Genomic DNA, 14947 nt, shown 5'->3' with positions numbered 1-14947 from the left:
ACTGCTCACTTAATGGCCTTTAATAAAATTCTAGCCACAAGCACTGGGTAAGGAGGAAGGCTTTGTTCTGGTTGTGCTGGAAGGTTCACCCACTCTATCACACTGTGTCCTTGATGAAGGACTGCTGTGGGTGCCTCTTGTGTAGCAAAACCTGATATTTCCAAGAGTTTTTGAGTGACTCTTTCAGCCACATTGGATAAAGCCAGTTTAACTTCTCTCAAAGCCTCTTGAGTTTCTTTTGTAAGCTGGCGTGATGAGTTTAAAGCACTGTCTCCCCTTAAAATGTCATAATAAATGGTTGCAATTGACAGGTACTCAAGCCTAACACTGGACGCATCCATTGGATATCTCCTATCAATTTCTGAAAGTCATTTAAGGTGTTCAGTTTCTCTGTTCTTAAGGAGAGTTTTTGTACTGTAAGCACCTTAGGGTATACCTCATATCCTAAATATTGGAAAGGAGCATGTCTTTGAATGTTTTCTGAAGTGCAATTTGTAGTTCCTTAGTGTTTCCATGGTCTTTCGTAGACATGCTTCTAACATTTGTTCCTTAGGTGCATATCCCAATATATCATTCATTTAATGTAATAACATTATATTTGGAAATGCTTTTCTTACTGGAGTAAGAGCAGCAGCAACATACCTTTGACACATAATAGGGCTGTTTTTCATTCCCTGTTGCAAAACTGTCCATTCATATCTTTTATAAGGCAGCTAAGTTAACACTGGGTACTGTAAAGGCCAATCTTTTCATATCCTCCTTATCTAGAGGAATAGAATAGAAACAGTCATTAATGTCTATAACCCACAGAGGCCATTCTCTAGGCAATTGAGTAGGAGATGGACTGAAGAGTTCCCATAGAGTTTCCATCTGTTCATTTGTCTTTTTTAAATCAATCAACATCCTCCATTTTCCAGATTTCTTTCTTACAACAAATCCTTGGTCAAGTTGCTCCTGTACTATGTCTAGTAAGGCCTGAATTTTATCGCTACCTAAGGACCACTATTCTATCTACACTGGTGTATCAGTTTTCCATTGTATAGGAACAGGTGAAAGTGTTGGCAGGCCTTCAACAGCAGCCCTGCCTAAGGAACTGAAGTACTCATGTTTAATCCTAACTGCTGTAAAATGTCTCTTCCCCAAAGATTGATGGGGATTTTTTCAACTATAAAAGGAGGAAAAACTCCTCTGTTTCACCTTCAAAAGTCCATCTCAAAGGGGTAGCACTAACTTTAGCTGCTATTGATCCTCCTACGCCAGACATGTAGGTGTCTTCCTTAATCTTTGGCCAGTGGCTGGGCCATTGGGCACCTTTAATCACTATAAGATCTGCACCTGTGTCTATCAGTCCTTCTAATGGTATGCCATTTATATAGATTGTGAGCATAGGTAGGTCAGCTGTCACAGCTGCTTTCCAATATATTCCTGGATTTTGTTGCTTGGAGTCAGAATCTGGACAACTATGACCAGATTGCTTATTAGGAGTCTGTATCAGTAAACATGATGCTTCTACTTCTCCTGGTTGATAAGTCACACATTATCTACCCATGACTGGGATATTATCTACACATTCCCCAGTTTCCCATATCAGTGTATGGATGAACACTGTTTTGTAGGTACTCTCTGGAGGTGAAATGGTGAAGTCTACTGTGCCTGGAGTCAAGGGATCCATAGGCTGGAGAGGAATAGATTTCACCTCTCTATGGGCTATCTCAATTGTCCCAGCTGCATTCAACTCTGTTCTCCCCAATTGTAATCCCTCTCCCCCATCAGATTGCTTCCTGGCTGATTAGTCATGTCTGGGTATTGGAACTTCTAAAGGCTTTCTGAGTGTAGCATCGGCTGTCATCATGCCCCAAGTATTTTTTGCCTTGGGTCCTGGGGCTTGACCCCACATCCCATTTCCCTGAATCAGTCTACATTCTGATGCCCAATGGAGTCCTCTGTTGCATTTTGAACATGGGGTTTGGGGTCTTGTTCTCCCACCCTGTTTTCTCACTCTGTCTCTATGCCAACATTGAGCTTTCAGATGCCCTACTTTACAACATTGAAAGCATTGAAGAGTTTCTCTGGAAGTTCCTTGCCAAAAGGGACCCTGTCTTCCCATGTTTGGCTCTTGAGAAGTCTGCATCATAGCTTGGCTATAAAAGGTATTTGTGCCCACTGAGGCACAGCATCTTTAGAGGATTTAAAGGAGCATCTTTGTGTCCTAGTATAATTCTTCTACATACCTCATTAGCATTTTCTTTAGCAAGTTGCCTTTTCATAATGTCTGTTGCTGCATTCACAGCTATCTGCAAATGTCCTACAAAATTAGCAAAGTGTTCATTTGGCCCTTGTGCTATTTTTGTGAAGGCCTCTTCCTTGTCCTGTTCACCTGGAATAAAACCCCAGAAGCAATTTTCTCATATGTTGCTACGGGGTAATTAATCTGTACTGAAATGTTTGCATAAGAACCTACACCTGTTAGTTGGTCATAGGTGATTGGAATATTAACTCCACTTTGGCTATTTCGTTTGGCTTGTATCCTACAGAGTTCACTATATTCAGAAAGTTTTGTCTGGATTCTAAACATATCCTTGCTATAGATTTCCAGTCACTAGGGGTTAAGACTTCATAAGCCAAATTCTGTAATAACATCTTAATATAAGATGATGTAGCCCCATAAAGAGTGTAAGCCTTTTTCAGGTCTTTGAGGATTTCTAGATCAAATTGAGTGTATCTTCTACTTTCTTGACCTGAAGAGTTAAACTGTTGAATCACAGGATACATTTCTATTCTCAAATCAGCTGTATTCTGCCATTCTTCTGTGACTTTAAGTACTGCCTTTTGCAATCTAGTCATAGGAGGGGGTTATTGCTGGAGGGAGGTGCTGGTGATATCACTGTCCCTCCCACTCCTCCTCCCTCTCCTCTGGAAAGTGAAGTTGATGGGGGTGTGTCAATGACCTGCTCCATTGTAGGCAGGGTTGAAGCTAGGCTGTGAGAGTGAGAATCACCATTCCCTTAAAGTTCACTTAAGTCCTTATGCCCTCTGGTGATATTCCTATTAACCTGTCCTTCATGTTCCTCTTTTTCCTCACACTTCCTCATCTGGCTGTTCTTAAAACTTTTCTTTTAAAAGGCTCAAGAGTTCTGGTAGAGACACATCTCCAAGTTCATCCTGATCCAGAAACCTTTCTCCTCATGGCCACAGCCTGACCACTATAGTGGAGTGCCAGAGGGGCTCAAACACAGATTTCTCCCCCAGAACAGATCAAGGAGACTCCTGGCATGGGACCCCCAAGAGGGATGGGGTCCTCAGAACGGCCACATGGTGGGGGGGAGAGTGAAGAAAAGACACTTTCTCCCCTGTGTCAGCATTCTGGCCTCAGGGCTGGCTTTCTGGGGAAAGAAAAAGGATTAGAAATGCCTTGAGATGCAAAAGAAGGTCTTTTGTCTCTGGAAGGGGCCTTCTCCAAACCCAGCATCTGCTAAGGAAGAATTTTGGAGTCAGATGTATCTAGATTGTGGACAGGAAAAAGGGTTTAGTTTTCTAACTTCTTGCAGCTTCTCTCATCTCTAAAGACAGAGAGTGAGATAAAAAGAAACCTTTTGTCAATTCACAGCAATTCATAAGGAATTGTGCCCGAGGGAGGTAGAATTCTAATAATGACCCAAGCCTGAAATGGCTTGGATGTGCACTGCAAGACAGGGAAGAGAAAAAAAGTCTTTTACCTTCTCCAGAGTTCCAGATTCCCTGGTAGGAATACAGATTTCTTGGAAGAATATTGTGTAAGCAACTAAGAACCCAGATTGGTTCTGAGAGACCTGAAAAGGTTAAGGTTAGTTTTCGGGGTACCAATTTTTGGGGCCCCCATACAGGGCCACCACATGATGAGAGTTAGGGAAGGGGAACCCCCTTTTGGGTCAGCGCAACGATAGTCACGCGATGGTGCAGAGTCCCTTGTAAAAGGAATTTACAGGCCCGAAAACCTAGATTGATAAAAAGGTTTATTGTAGGGATTTGGAAGCAAAATTAAAGGTAGAAAGACACCAGGGCCAGAGGTGGTTGCTGGGTAGATAGGAACCCTTACATGGCCGGAAGGATACCATGTTTTGGGAGAAGGGCTCCTGCCAAGAGAGAGCTCCAGTTTAGCTCTTTTATACCTAAAGGGGCTTATGGGTGGTGTCCCAAGTTGGCTCAGATCCTGTGGGGGCTGGGACAGGCCCGATGACCAGGATTTGTAAATCAAAGGTCAGCCATGGGGGTTGGGAAAACCCAAGTTTGCTCAGATGGGGGTGGGGAGGATCAGGATTTGTGAATCAAAATATCCTAGCTTAAAGGGACCTCAACCCTATCAGTAGCAGCTATCTTACTTTGGTTCCTTGGCAAGTGAATTTTTCTTTTGGCTGTTCCTTTCCATCCTTGACTTGGAAGCCGAGTTTTTTTTGTTTTTTTCTTTAATTTTTTTAATTGATGTGGTTGTTTGTTTTTACATAACATTTATGTATCTTTCCCACTTCATAAAAGGTCTCTTGTAAAAAAATATCAGTTAGTTAATATAAGGAAAAACAGATTTCAAACAAATATGCATATGGTAGAAAAACAATGGCATAATACAAAAACATCTGTATCCTATCATCATCCATCCTCTGAAATGATAGTTATTGTATTATTTTTCATATTTTTTATAACTTTAAAAGTTTGCTTTTGTAGTTTTGTTACTGTATAAATTGTTCCTAGTTCTACTTTAATTCATTCTTTATTTCAAAAGGTCTTTGTTAGTTTATAAAGGTCCTTGATAATCATTTATATTTATGTTTTTTATGGTTTTGCTTTCTTTCCATGTTTTTGTCTTTATGAGATCACTGTTTCCTAATTTCTTATATCATCATCTTATATCTTATATCATTATAATCTTATATCATGACTCCCTTTCACTTATGTACTTTAATTTATTCAGCCTTTTTTTCAGTTGATGAATATCAATTTTCATTTCCACTACTAAAAAGAATTTGTATCATCATTTTTTTCATGGGAAGACTTTATCCTCTTTTTAAAAAATCTTTTTTGCTTATAAGCCAAATGTCAAGTCCGAGCTAGCTCCTCTGAAGGGCTCAGAATCAGTCCTTGTCAGGATAAGCAAAAGTCCTTGCCCCACGTTGTAGGCGCCAAATTGTAACATCCTGTCATCTCTCAATTTTAATCCTTCTCTGGGAGGAGGTTTCTTTTCTGTATAATCTTTTCCTCTGTGAGCAAATTTCTTAGGAAGCTTCCAGAGCGAAGGTAGAATCTCAAATCCTCTTCTTCCCCTGCAAAAGTGTGGGATTGCGAATCCACAGGACGTCTTCTCCTTGACCCAATCCAGAATGCTCTTCACACTCAATGTTGCCTGTTTTTTATCCTCCCAGAGAATGGGCTTGTGGGTACTTCAGGGGCTTGTGGGAACTCCTTCAACCAATGAACTTGCTTCTTTAAAGTGTTCCTTTCAAAGGTGAAAACTCCTTTAAAGGTTTGAACTAAAGGTGTGAATTCTGAGCTAGAGAATTGTTAAGAACCAACTTAGCACTTAGTAAGAATCTAACATCCTAACATCAAGGAATAATTTTTGATATCTAATTTCAAATTCCTTTACGGAATAGTTATGCTCTAACAGTGTATCAGTATACCTGTTTTATCATAGTGTCCCTCCAACATTTATCATTTTCCAGTATTTATGGGTATAAGGTGAAAGCTCAGAATTACTTTTAATTTACATTTCTCCACATTTTGATTTAGAACATGTTTTCATATAACTATAAATAGCATGGGTTTCTTCCCTTGAGAACTGTCTCTTCATTTTTTTTAGGCTATTTATCAATTACGAAATCTCTTATTTTATGAATTAGATTCAGTTCCTTAAATATCTTGGAAATGAGACTTTCATGAGTTAGTCAGTAAACACTTAAATACCTATTATATGACAGGAACTTGTGCTAAGCACTGGGAATGCAAAGTAAAAAGACAGATCTTGCTCTCATGGAGCTCACAACATGAAAAGCACTATGCACAAACAAGGTATAATACATTAAAAACTGGAATAATTAGCAGAAGAAAGATACTAAAATTAAGGGAAATCAAGAAAGGCTTCCTGTAGAAGAAGTGACTTTTACCAGAAATTTGAAGGAAGGCAGGAAGCAGAGATGAGGAGGACAACTAGTGAAAATCAGAGTATTTGTGAGTATGGGACAGGGGAGTAGATTCCAGGAAGCTTTGAATGCTTTAAAAAAAAAAAAAAAAAAAAAAAAAAAAGATTTTTTATTTGATTTTGGATTTTGTGTAAAGTCGGTACCATGATCAGGTCTACACTTTAGGTGACAACCAGTGAAAATGCTAGATCATTAAGTATATGACTGGACAGAGGATAGTGGGGGAAGAAGGGTTTCCAAAGGGCTTTGAATGCCAAGCAGAAGATTTTATATTCGATCCTGGGGTGTGATGAAATTACTTTGCTAAAGTAAGATGGTGATGTTAATCCAAACCTGCAGTTTAGATAACTTGAACAGCAGAATATAGGAGACACTGGAGTATGAAAAGACTTGTGATGGGGAGACCAGTCAGTAATTATTACACTAGTTCACGTATAGGATAATCCTGAAACAGGATAGTAGTGTTGTTAGTGGAGTTGGGGAAAGTATAAAAGAAGTGTTATGAAGGTAACATTGACAAAGCTTAAGAAAAGATTGAATACAGAAGGGCATGAAAGAGTGAGATAAGGATAAAACCTAAGGTTGGAAGCCTGGGGGACTGAGCAGATGGTGACACCCTCAAAAGCAATAGGAAAGTTAGGGATAGGGGAGGTTTTAATTAAGATTTGTATTTAAGATAGTAGGGAGTTGAAATTTTAAAGAGTAGACATCGTTAAACAAATTAGGAGAATGAGGGATAATTCACCTGTCAGATCTTTGGATAGCCAGTAGCTAATTTGTTTGATAATAAATTTGCACAAATAAAATCAATGCAGCTAAGATTAGAAGGGAAGCAGAAAGCTGGTGAAAAATTTTACAGCCTGTGTTTTTGATAAAGGCCTCATTTCTAAAATATGTAAAGAAATAACTTGATTTTTTAAGAATACAAGTCACTCCCCAGTTGATAAATGGTCAAAGGATATGAAAAATTCTCAGAGGAAATTAAAGCCATCTATGGTCATGAAAAAAAATACTCTAAATCACTATTGATTAGAGAAATGCAAATTAAAACAACTCTGAGGTACCATTTCACATCTATAGATTGGCTGAGATGAAAACAAATAATGATAACTGAAAGAAGATGTGGGAAAATTGGAACACTAATACAATATTTTATTGGTGGAACTGTCAACTGACAGTTCCATTCTGTCATTTTGGAAAGCAATTTTGAAGCATGCCCAAAGGGCTATAAAATTGTGAATATCTTTTGATTCAGCAGTGTTTCTACTGAGTTTGTATCCCAAAGAGATCATACAAGAGGGAAAAGAGTTCACATGTGCAAAAATTTTGTAGCAAGTTTTTGTTTTGTTTTGTTTTGGTGGTGGCAAAGAGCTGGAAAATGAGTGGATGTCCATAAATTATGGCATATGAATATAATGGAATATTATTTCTCTATAAGAAATGATGAACAGACTGATTTTAGCAAAGCCTTGAAAGATTTACATGAACTGATGCTGAATGAAGGAAGCAGAACCAGGAAAACATTGTACACAGCAACAGTAAGATTGTGTGATGATCAACTGTGATAGACTTGGCTTTTCTCAGAAATTCAGTGATCCAAGACAATTCCAATAAACTTTGGATGGGAATTGTAGAGGACAGAACTTTGGAGAAGTATATTTGAAAGAGGTATACTTGAAACAAGGTGTTAACTCATTGGAATTGATGAGATAATGGTTATCTAATTTACATATACTTAGTACTTAGCATGGTGATGTAATAGTTCTACAGTTGATGTAATTGTAATGGGGTATTTAAACTGAGGACAAAGTTAGCCACAGACATTCAATCTTTGATCAGCCTTGTGTTGGCTCTCCTGCCTCCTACACTATGGGGGAGATTGGTTCAGATTGGGAGACTGAAAGAGACAATAAAGACTTTTGGACTCTATTCCTGCCCATTCTCATGGTGTTTATCCTGCTAAGACCAAGGCTGATCCCAAGGCCCTCCAGAAAGCTAGCCCGAACATTACAGTATGCCATCAGTATCCAGAGAGAGAACTATAGAGAATGCATGCAGATTGAAGCATTCTATTTTCAACTTTTTTTTCCTTCTATTTTTTTCTCATGCTTTTTTTTCTTTTTTGTTTGAATTTTTTTCCTCTCATGACTCATGGAAATGTAAAAAATATGAATATAAAGGGTATAACTAAAAATAAAACAAAAAATAAAGAGTAGAGATCAGAAAAGAGATGAGGACTAAATAATTTTTTGAGAATCTTCAGTATAGAGATGATAATTGAATCCATGAAGAGATGAGATCAGCAAATAAAGGCCAAGAGAAAAAGATTAAGGCAGAGTTCTGTGGGACACAAATGCTTGACAGATATAACTTGGATGAAGATTCTGCCAGCAGTACTGAAAAAGAGCAGTTATACTAGTACTCGAACCAGAAGAGAATATAGTGTCATGAAAAACTAGAGAAAAGAAACTATCCAAAAAAAGAGAGTGATTATCAGTGTCAAGGGTTATAAAGAGGTCAAAAAGGAATGAAGATTGAGAAAAAACCATTAGTTTTGCCAAATAAGATAAGAGATCTTTGTTAACATTTGAGAGATCAGATTCACTTGAATAATGAGGTCAGGTTTACTCTACTTTAGAGAGTAAAGAAGAGATTTGGAAATAAGCAAATAGAAGTTCCTAACAGATGTCTTTCTAAGGGAATTTTGCTGCTAATGGGAGGAGAGGGGATAATAATTAGCCAATAGCTAATTTGTTTGTTTTTTAGAATAATGGAAACATCAGCAGTTTGCAGGCAATTCAGAAGCATCTAATAAAAAAGTGAGAGGTTGAAGAAAAATGAAAGAATGGGGATAATATACTGTTAATATTGGATTTAATGGCCATTTCATCATGTGATATGGCTAAAGAGGGAGATAGTGGCAGAATGCATCCTGATAATATGAGATAAAGAAGAGGAAGAAAGAAATGAACCAACAAATAATCTCAAATTTTTTTCAGTAAATTACAAAGAAAATTTCCCATATGAAGTTTTCTTTTTAAGTAATCAAAGCTATCTATAACCATATGGAAAAAAAATTCTTTAACTCACTAATTTTTTTATTAAAGTTTTTATTTTCAAAACATATGCATGGACAATTTTTTAATATCGACCCTTGCAAAACCTTGTGTTCCAAATTTCCCTCTTTCCCCTTGCTGCAAAAGAAAAATCAGATTAAAAAGAAAAAAAATGAGAAAGAAAACAAAATGCAAGCAAACAACAACAAAAAGAATGAAAATTTTTATGTTGTGAGCCACACTCAGTTCCCACAGACCTCTCTGGATGTAGATTTCTCTCTTCATCACAAAATCATTGTAACTGACCTGAATCATTTCCTTGTTGAGATGTTGTTGTCATTGTCATGACTACTGACTGGGAAAATGCAAATTAAAACAATTGTGAGTTCATACCCTTTAGATTGGCCTATGGGACAAAAATGGAAAACGACAAACGGTGGAGGGGATATGGAAAAAATAAGACATTACTATATTGTTGATGGAGTTGTGACTAATTTAGCCATTCAGTAGAACAATTTGGAACTACATCCTAGCAATATCACTACTAAGTCTGTATCCCAAAAGAGAGAAAGTGAAAAAGGAAAGGATCTGTTATCTGCAAAAATATTTATAGCAGCTGTTTTCTGGAGGTAAAGAATTATAAATTGGAGGGAAGTCTATCAGTTGGGGAATGGCTGGATATAGTTGTCAGTTGTTTTTCCAATGAAATGTTTTACATTTTCTTTTATTTTTCAGTTTTGTTTGACTGATTCTTGATGTCTTATTCACTTTCATTTGTTCAATTCTAATTTTTAGTGAATTATTTTCCTCAGTTAGCTTTTTTGCCTCCTTTTGCATTTGATCAATTGAACTTTTAAATGAGTTGTTTTATTCATTCAATTTTTTTTTTCCATTTTGCCAAATCTACTTTTTAAGGAGTTGTTTTCTTCAGAAAATTTGTTTTCTTTTCCAAACTCTCCTGCAAAGCTTTTTTTTTTTTTTTTTTTTTTTTTGAGTTGGAGATCAACTCATATCTCTTTGAGATTTTATCTGGAGATGTTCTACCTTTAGTGTCCTCAGGGTTGAGATCTGTTCTCCCCTCTCCCTATAATAACTATTTATGGTCAGAGCTCTTTTTACTTTTTTGCTTATTTTTAAAGATTGAGGTCTGCTCCTAGTACAAAAGGGAAATTGTCCAAAGCTTCCTCTAAAGGGCAACAGGGGGATGGTGCTGCCAGCTTCCTTCCTGTGCTGAGTGGACATGGCTAAGACCCACTTGCTATGCTGAGGTTCATGGGCTCACTATTTACTTTTTGTAGTTGTATTAGAAATTTCACTGCTAGTCTGTTGATCTACTGACATTTGAATAAGGACAGAATAGCCATCACTGCTATATTTTAGCTAAGAGCCTCTCACTAGACTCCCCACATAGAGACTCTCTACTCTGGGCCTGCACCTGTGCTGAGCCATGTCCCTCCCTGCTCAATTGAGAGAGACCTTTCCTGAAATCCTTCCAAGATATCTTCTCCTGGAAATTTGTTACACTCCAAATATCTATGGGTTCTGTACTCCAAAACCTGTTCAGAGGCTTGACTTGGTATTGATTCTGAGGGAAGCCAGAAAACACTCAGGCAAAGACCTGTCTACTTTCCATCATCTTGGCTCCACCAAGATTTTATACTTTTAAAAATCATTGTGCTTTCATCCAAGATCCCCTTTCCCTCAGGGGTTCATATGGGTTATATATCTATGAATTTTACTACATTAGAAATTAAATTGTATTAATATTATTTTTAAATCCCTTTAACTTCACAAATCCCCAGAGAATCACTGGCTTAAATCAGAATAGAGTTCAGACTCCTTGTCTAGACTTTACAGAATCTTTACAAAGTAGCTCAAACCTAGAAACTTATTTTTATATTAATTCATTTCATTTGATGTGTTCTAGTGAAACTTAAATGATGGTTGTTTACTGATTTCATCTTAAGTTTATCCATCTCTGCTGTCTCTCGTAAATGGGTCATATTTTACATAATAATAATCCAATATTTAAGGCTTACATTGTGCTTTACATACTAATTTAATTTCCCTCTAATAATTCTGTGAAGTAGGAACTATAAGTATAATTTTCTTTATTTTGCAGTTTAGAGAGTAAATTGGAATCATTCTCTTTCTTCAAGGCTCATCTCTGGTTCTTCATCTTCCTTTTCTGCTTTTTCTAACTTTCCTCTACTAAATGTAATCTTTTTTCCTCAGACTTTTTAATAACAATTTAGTTTTTGCCTATATACATTTTATATAGAATAAGATGTCTTGCGTATTTATGTCCTTTTTTTTTTCCTAAGGCAACTGGGGTTAAGTAACTTGCCCAGGGTCACACAGCTATTAAGTGTTAAGTGTCTGAGGCTTTGAACTCGGTCCTCCTGACTCTAGGACCAGTGCTCTATCCACTTGCACCATCTAGCTACCTCCCCTTCTCCCCCCATAAGTTGTAAGCCCCTGAGGATAAAAATTTTATTGATTTAGGCTTTTATGTTCCTAGTGACTTACATAATGCTTTATGTGTAGGAACAACCTAAATCTATTGAATTGAATATATGACAAAATCATTTTAGAATCAGTATTTCAGAAAAGATCTGTTATTGATTAATTATGATGAACTGCTTGTAAGTTTTTTACATATTCCTACAAATAGCTAACTGTTATCTTGGTTGTTTTTAATTCCAAGTAAAATTACTGAATAAGTTACAAGTATTATATAGCATTTCTGCCTTTAATGGATCAGCTTCTAGAAACAAAGATGAACTCTATATAACTGATTAATGCTAATTTATTAATTTTTTTTATTTTGAACCAGATTAATTGAGTGACATTGGAGTGTTTTATGGGCTAAAAAAAGTGATAATCCCCTAAAGTGTTGACTTCATTTTCTGGTGCTTTGTGGTATTTTTTTTTTTTTTTTTTGTTATTTTTACTTTTTAAGCTCCTACAACTTACTCCTCAAAAGACTTAAACTTATCCTTCTTCATAACATGCAAGTAAATCTTTGTTTCTATAAGGTTATGGTAGTGTGACAAACATTTTGGAGGTTCTACCGAAGAGAAACATTTTTATTATGGTTCTAATTAGTGAGAGGCTATATTTGCAATTCAAAGACTAGCCTAGCCAAGTAAAGAACAGGGACCTGCCTATCTCAGATTCTTCATCTGTAAAATGGGATGATAATATCTCCCTCCCAAGGTTGTGAACATTGAAGTCCTTTGGGAACTTGAAAGCACTACAGACATGTACACCTTTGTTATTTATAATGATATTCGTGGCCTTTTTCTCTAAGACACCCACTATCCATTTTCCAGTCCCTGAGATGGGGAGGGACCCTAACCTTCTCTCCCTTTCCCCCAACCCCTGGTACATCCAGAGGATCCAAATCCTGGTGCATCTGGAGGATGATTCTGGCTTAAGTGAGAAATAGAGGAGAAGCCATTCTTTTAGTACCAGTGTTATCCTTCTGATGTTTAGAGAAGCTTCACCTGTTTTGAAGAACAAAAGAACAACTAAAGATTAAAGTTGTAGGCACCTAAAAAGACAAAAGAAATATGTATAATTGTTCTACATGGCTTGTAGTATATTACCATCAATGAATTGCTTTCAGTAAGTGTTACAAAAGATATCCATCAACTGGATGACTAATAAAGGAAATAGATTTGTCATGTAGAAATAGAGTCAGAAGAGGGTTTTCTTTCGTGTTCAATAGAGGTTCAATATCTAGACGTAGAAAAGGATGAGAAGGCATAGATGGATTGAAATCAGCACCATTGAAGGGAGTACACACACTGATGACATCACATCTCTTAAATTATGTTCTCAACACTTCCTCTCTATAGTTATATTTTTCCTTTTTTTTTTTTGGTGAGAGATTATAGTTATTGGCTGTAAAGTGTGTGTGTGTATGTATGTACATGTACTTTTATTTTAACTACATTTTAATTTTAATTATGTTTCTGATTAAACATGTTTTACCTACTTAAAAATAAGTTAATGCAAAATAATCCCTTAATTTATATAAATTTATTAGGTTATGTATGGATATATGTTTACCTTAGAAGATTAATATTGGATAATTACCTTAGAAGATTAATATTGGAAAACACCTTTCTTGAAAAAAACTGATTTGGAATACAACTTTAAATCTGATAAAATCTTTTTGACTTATTGTAGCTTTGTGATTACCTTTTATTTGGTCTTAAACCCAACTGATAAATTTGAATTTTGTTTGCTATTGGATAAAAGTTGTTCAGTATTTGTATAATATTTTTATGATTGTTCTTTCACTTTCTTTATCACTGGATAATTCTGTCCTCTCTTTTCTTTGCTTTCTGAATTCCTTTCTTTCCTTTCCTGTAGGCCCTGATGTTCTTTACATCGGCCCTCTGAAAGGTGAGCCTAACTAACTACTGTAAATCTCCTTGGCCTCTGTTAACTATGGCTATCCTCTTGATATACCTTCCCTTCTGATACTTTTAAAACTGAAGTTCTTGTTATAATTCCCCATAACTTATCTTTGTTTTTAAGGTTTCCAACATTTACATAATTTATAAGTAAGTATAATTAAAGTAAATTTCTTAAGAATGGTAAAATACTTTGACTTTGCGGGGAAAATGTTATTATTCTGTAAATACTTGTGAATAATTGATGTTAAAAGTTAAATTCTGTACCTACCACTTATGATTTATTTTCTGTTATTAGGAAGCATATATTCAAGCCCAGGACTCTATAGTAAGACAATGACTCCAACTTATGATGCTCATGATGGAAGCCCTTTGTCACCAACTTCAGCTTGGTTTGGTGATAGTGCTTTATCAGAAGGCAATCCTGGTATACTTGCTGTCAGTCAGCCAATCACATCACCAGAAATCTTGGCAAAAATGTTCAAACCACAAGCTCTTCTTGATAAGGCAAAAATAAATCAAGGGTAAGTTTTGAAACCATATGTAAATGATAAGATTTTCCTTGCATAGGAATTACCATGTTTTAATAATTCTGACTTTTCATGCCTTTTTTGTTAACTTATAGATGGCTAGATTCATCAAGATCTCTCATGGAACAAGATGTGAAGGAAAATGAAGCCTTACTACTCCGGTTCAAGTATTACAGCTTTTTTGATTTGAATCCCAAGGTATTCAGAATTTTTTTGAAGGGGAAGAGCCATTTTATGTGATTATTGTAGTACCAGAAAGATTTTACAAATCAAATCTTGATCTGCACTTCAATAAATTTTAAAAAGTAAAAATATTTACACAAAACACTTTTATAAAAATTGTATAGGTATAGTTTATTTTACTTCATCTCCATTTACTAATTCATATTTATCTACTGTCATCCCTTCCAGAGAGCTATTCATTGTAAGGAAAAACAAAGAGGAATAAAATTCAGCAAAACTAACAAAGTCTGGCAATACCTGCTGTGCACACTATGGGAGTGAACAAAATGGGAGTGATGTCTGGCATGTCCAGTATGAGTGATGGATAGGGAATGTAATCCTGATCACTGACTCTTGGTCAACCTTTTTTTTTTTTCTTTAAAGAAAAACAAACAAAAACAAAGTTTTACAGTTTTGCAATACAAGCTTGTGATATATGCAAAGGATTGTTTTAAAAACTTTAGGTTCAGTATTTTTGAACACAGAAAGATATTCACCTAGGATGTAATAACCAAGTGAATAAAGACTATAACTGTTAAACA

The 14947-nt window shown here is 36.1% G+C and overlaps 1 protein-coding gene across 4 annotated transcripts in view; it reads left to right on the top strand.

The window, feature by feature from the left end:
- FERMT2 (FERM domain containing kindlin 2) overlaps window positions 1-14947 on the top strand; it is a 107577-nt gene that overhangs the window by 52113 nt on the left and 40517 nt on the right. For 2 of the 4 annotated variants that reach the window (XM_074290560.1, XM_074290559.1), the window contains exons 5-7: window positions 13610-13642; window positions 13952-14177; window positions 14279-14381. In XM_074290560.1, the coding sequence (XP_074146661.1) occupies window positions 13610-13642; window positions 13952-14177; window positions 14279-14381 (362 nt within the window). The remainder of the gene's footprint in view (window positions 1-13609; window positions 13643-13951; window positions 14178-14278; window positions 14382-14947) is intronic. The other 2 variants (XM_074290563.1, XM_074290561.1) reach the window with 1 other exon arrangement.

Source organism: Sminthopsis crassicaudata, chromosome 2, assembly GCF_048593235.1.
Source record: "Sminthopsis crassicaudata isolate SCR6 chromosome 2, ASM4859323v1, whole genome shotgun sequence".
Lineage (NCBI taxonomy): Eukaryota > Metazoa > Chordata > Mammalia > Dasyuromorphia > Dasyuridae > Sminthopsis > Sminthopsis crassicaudata.
Note: the sequence above shows the minus strand (reverse complement) of the source record. Positions and strands in the feature narration are given on the sequence as shown.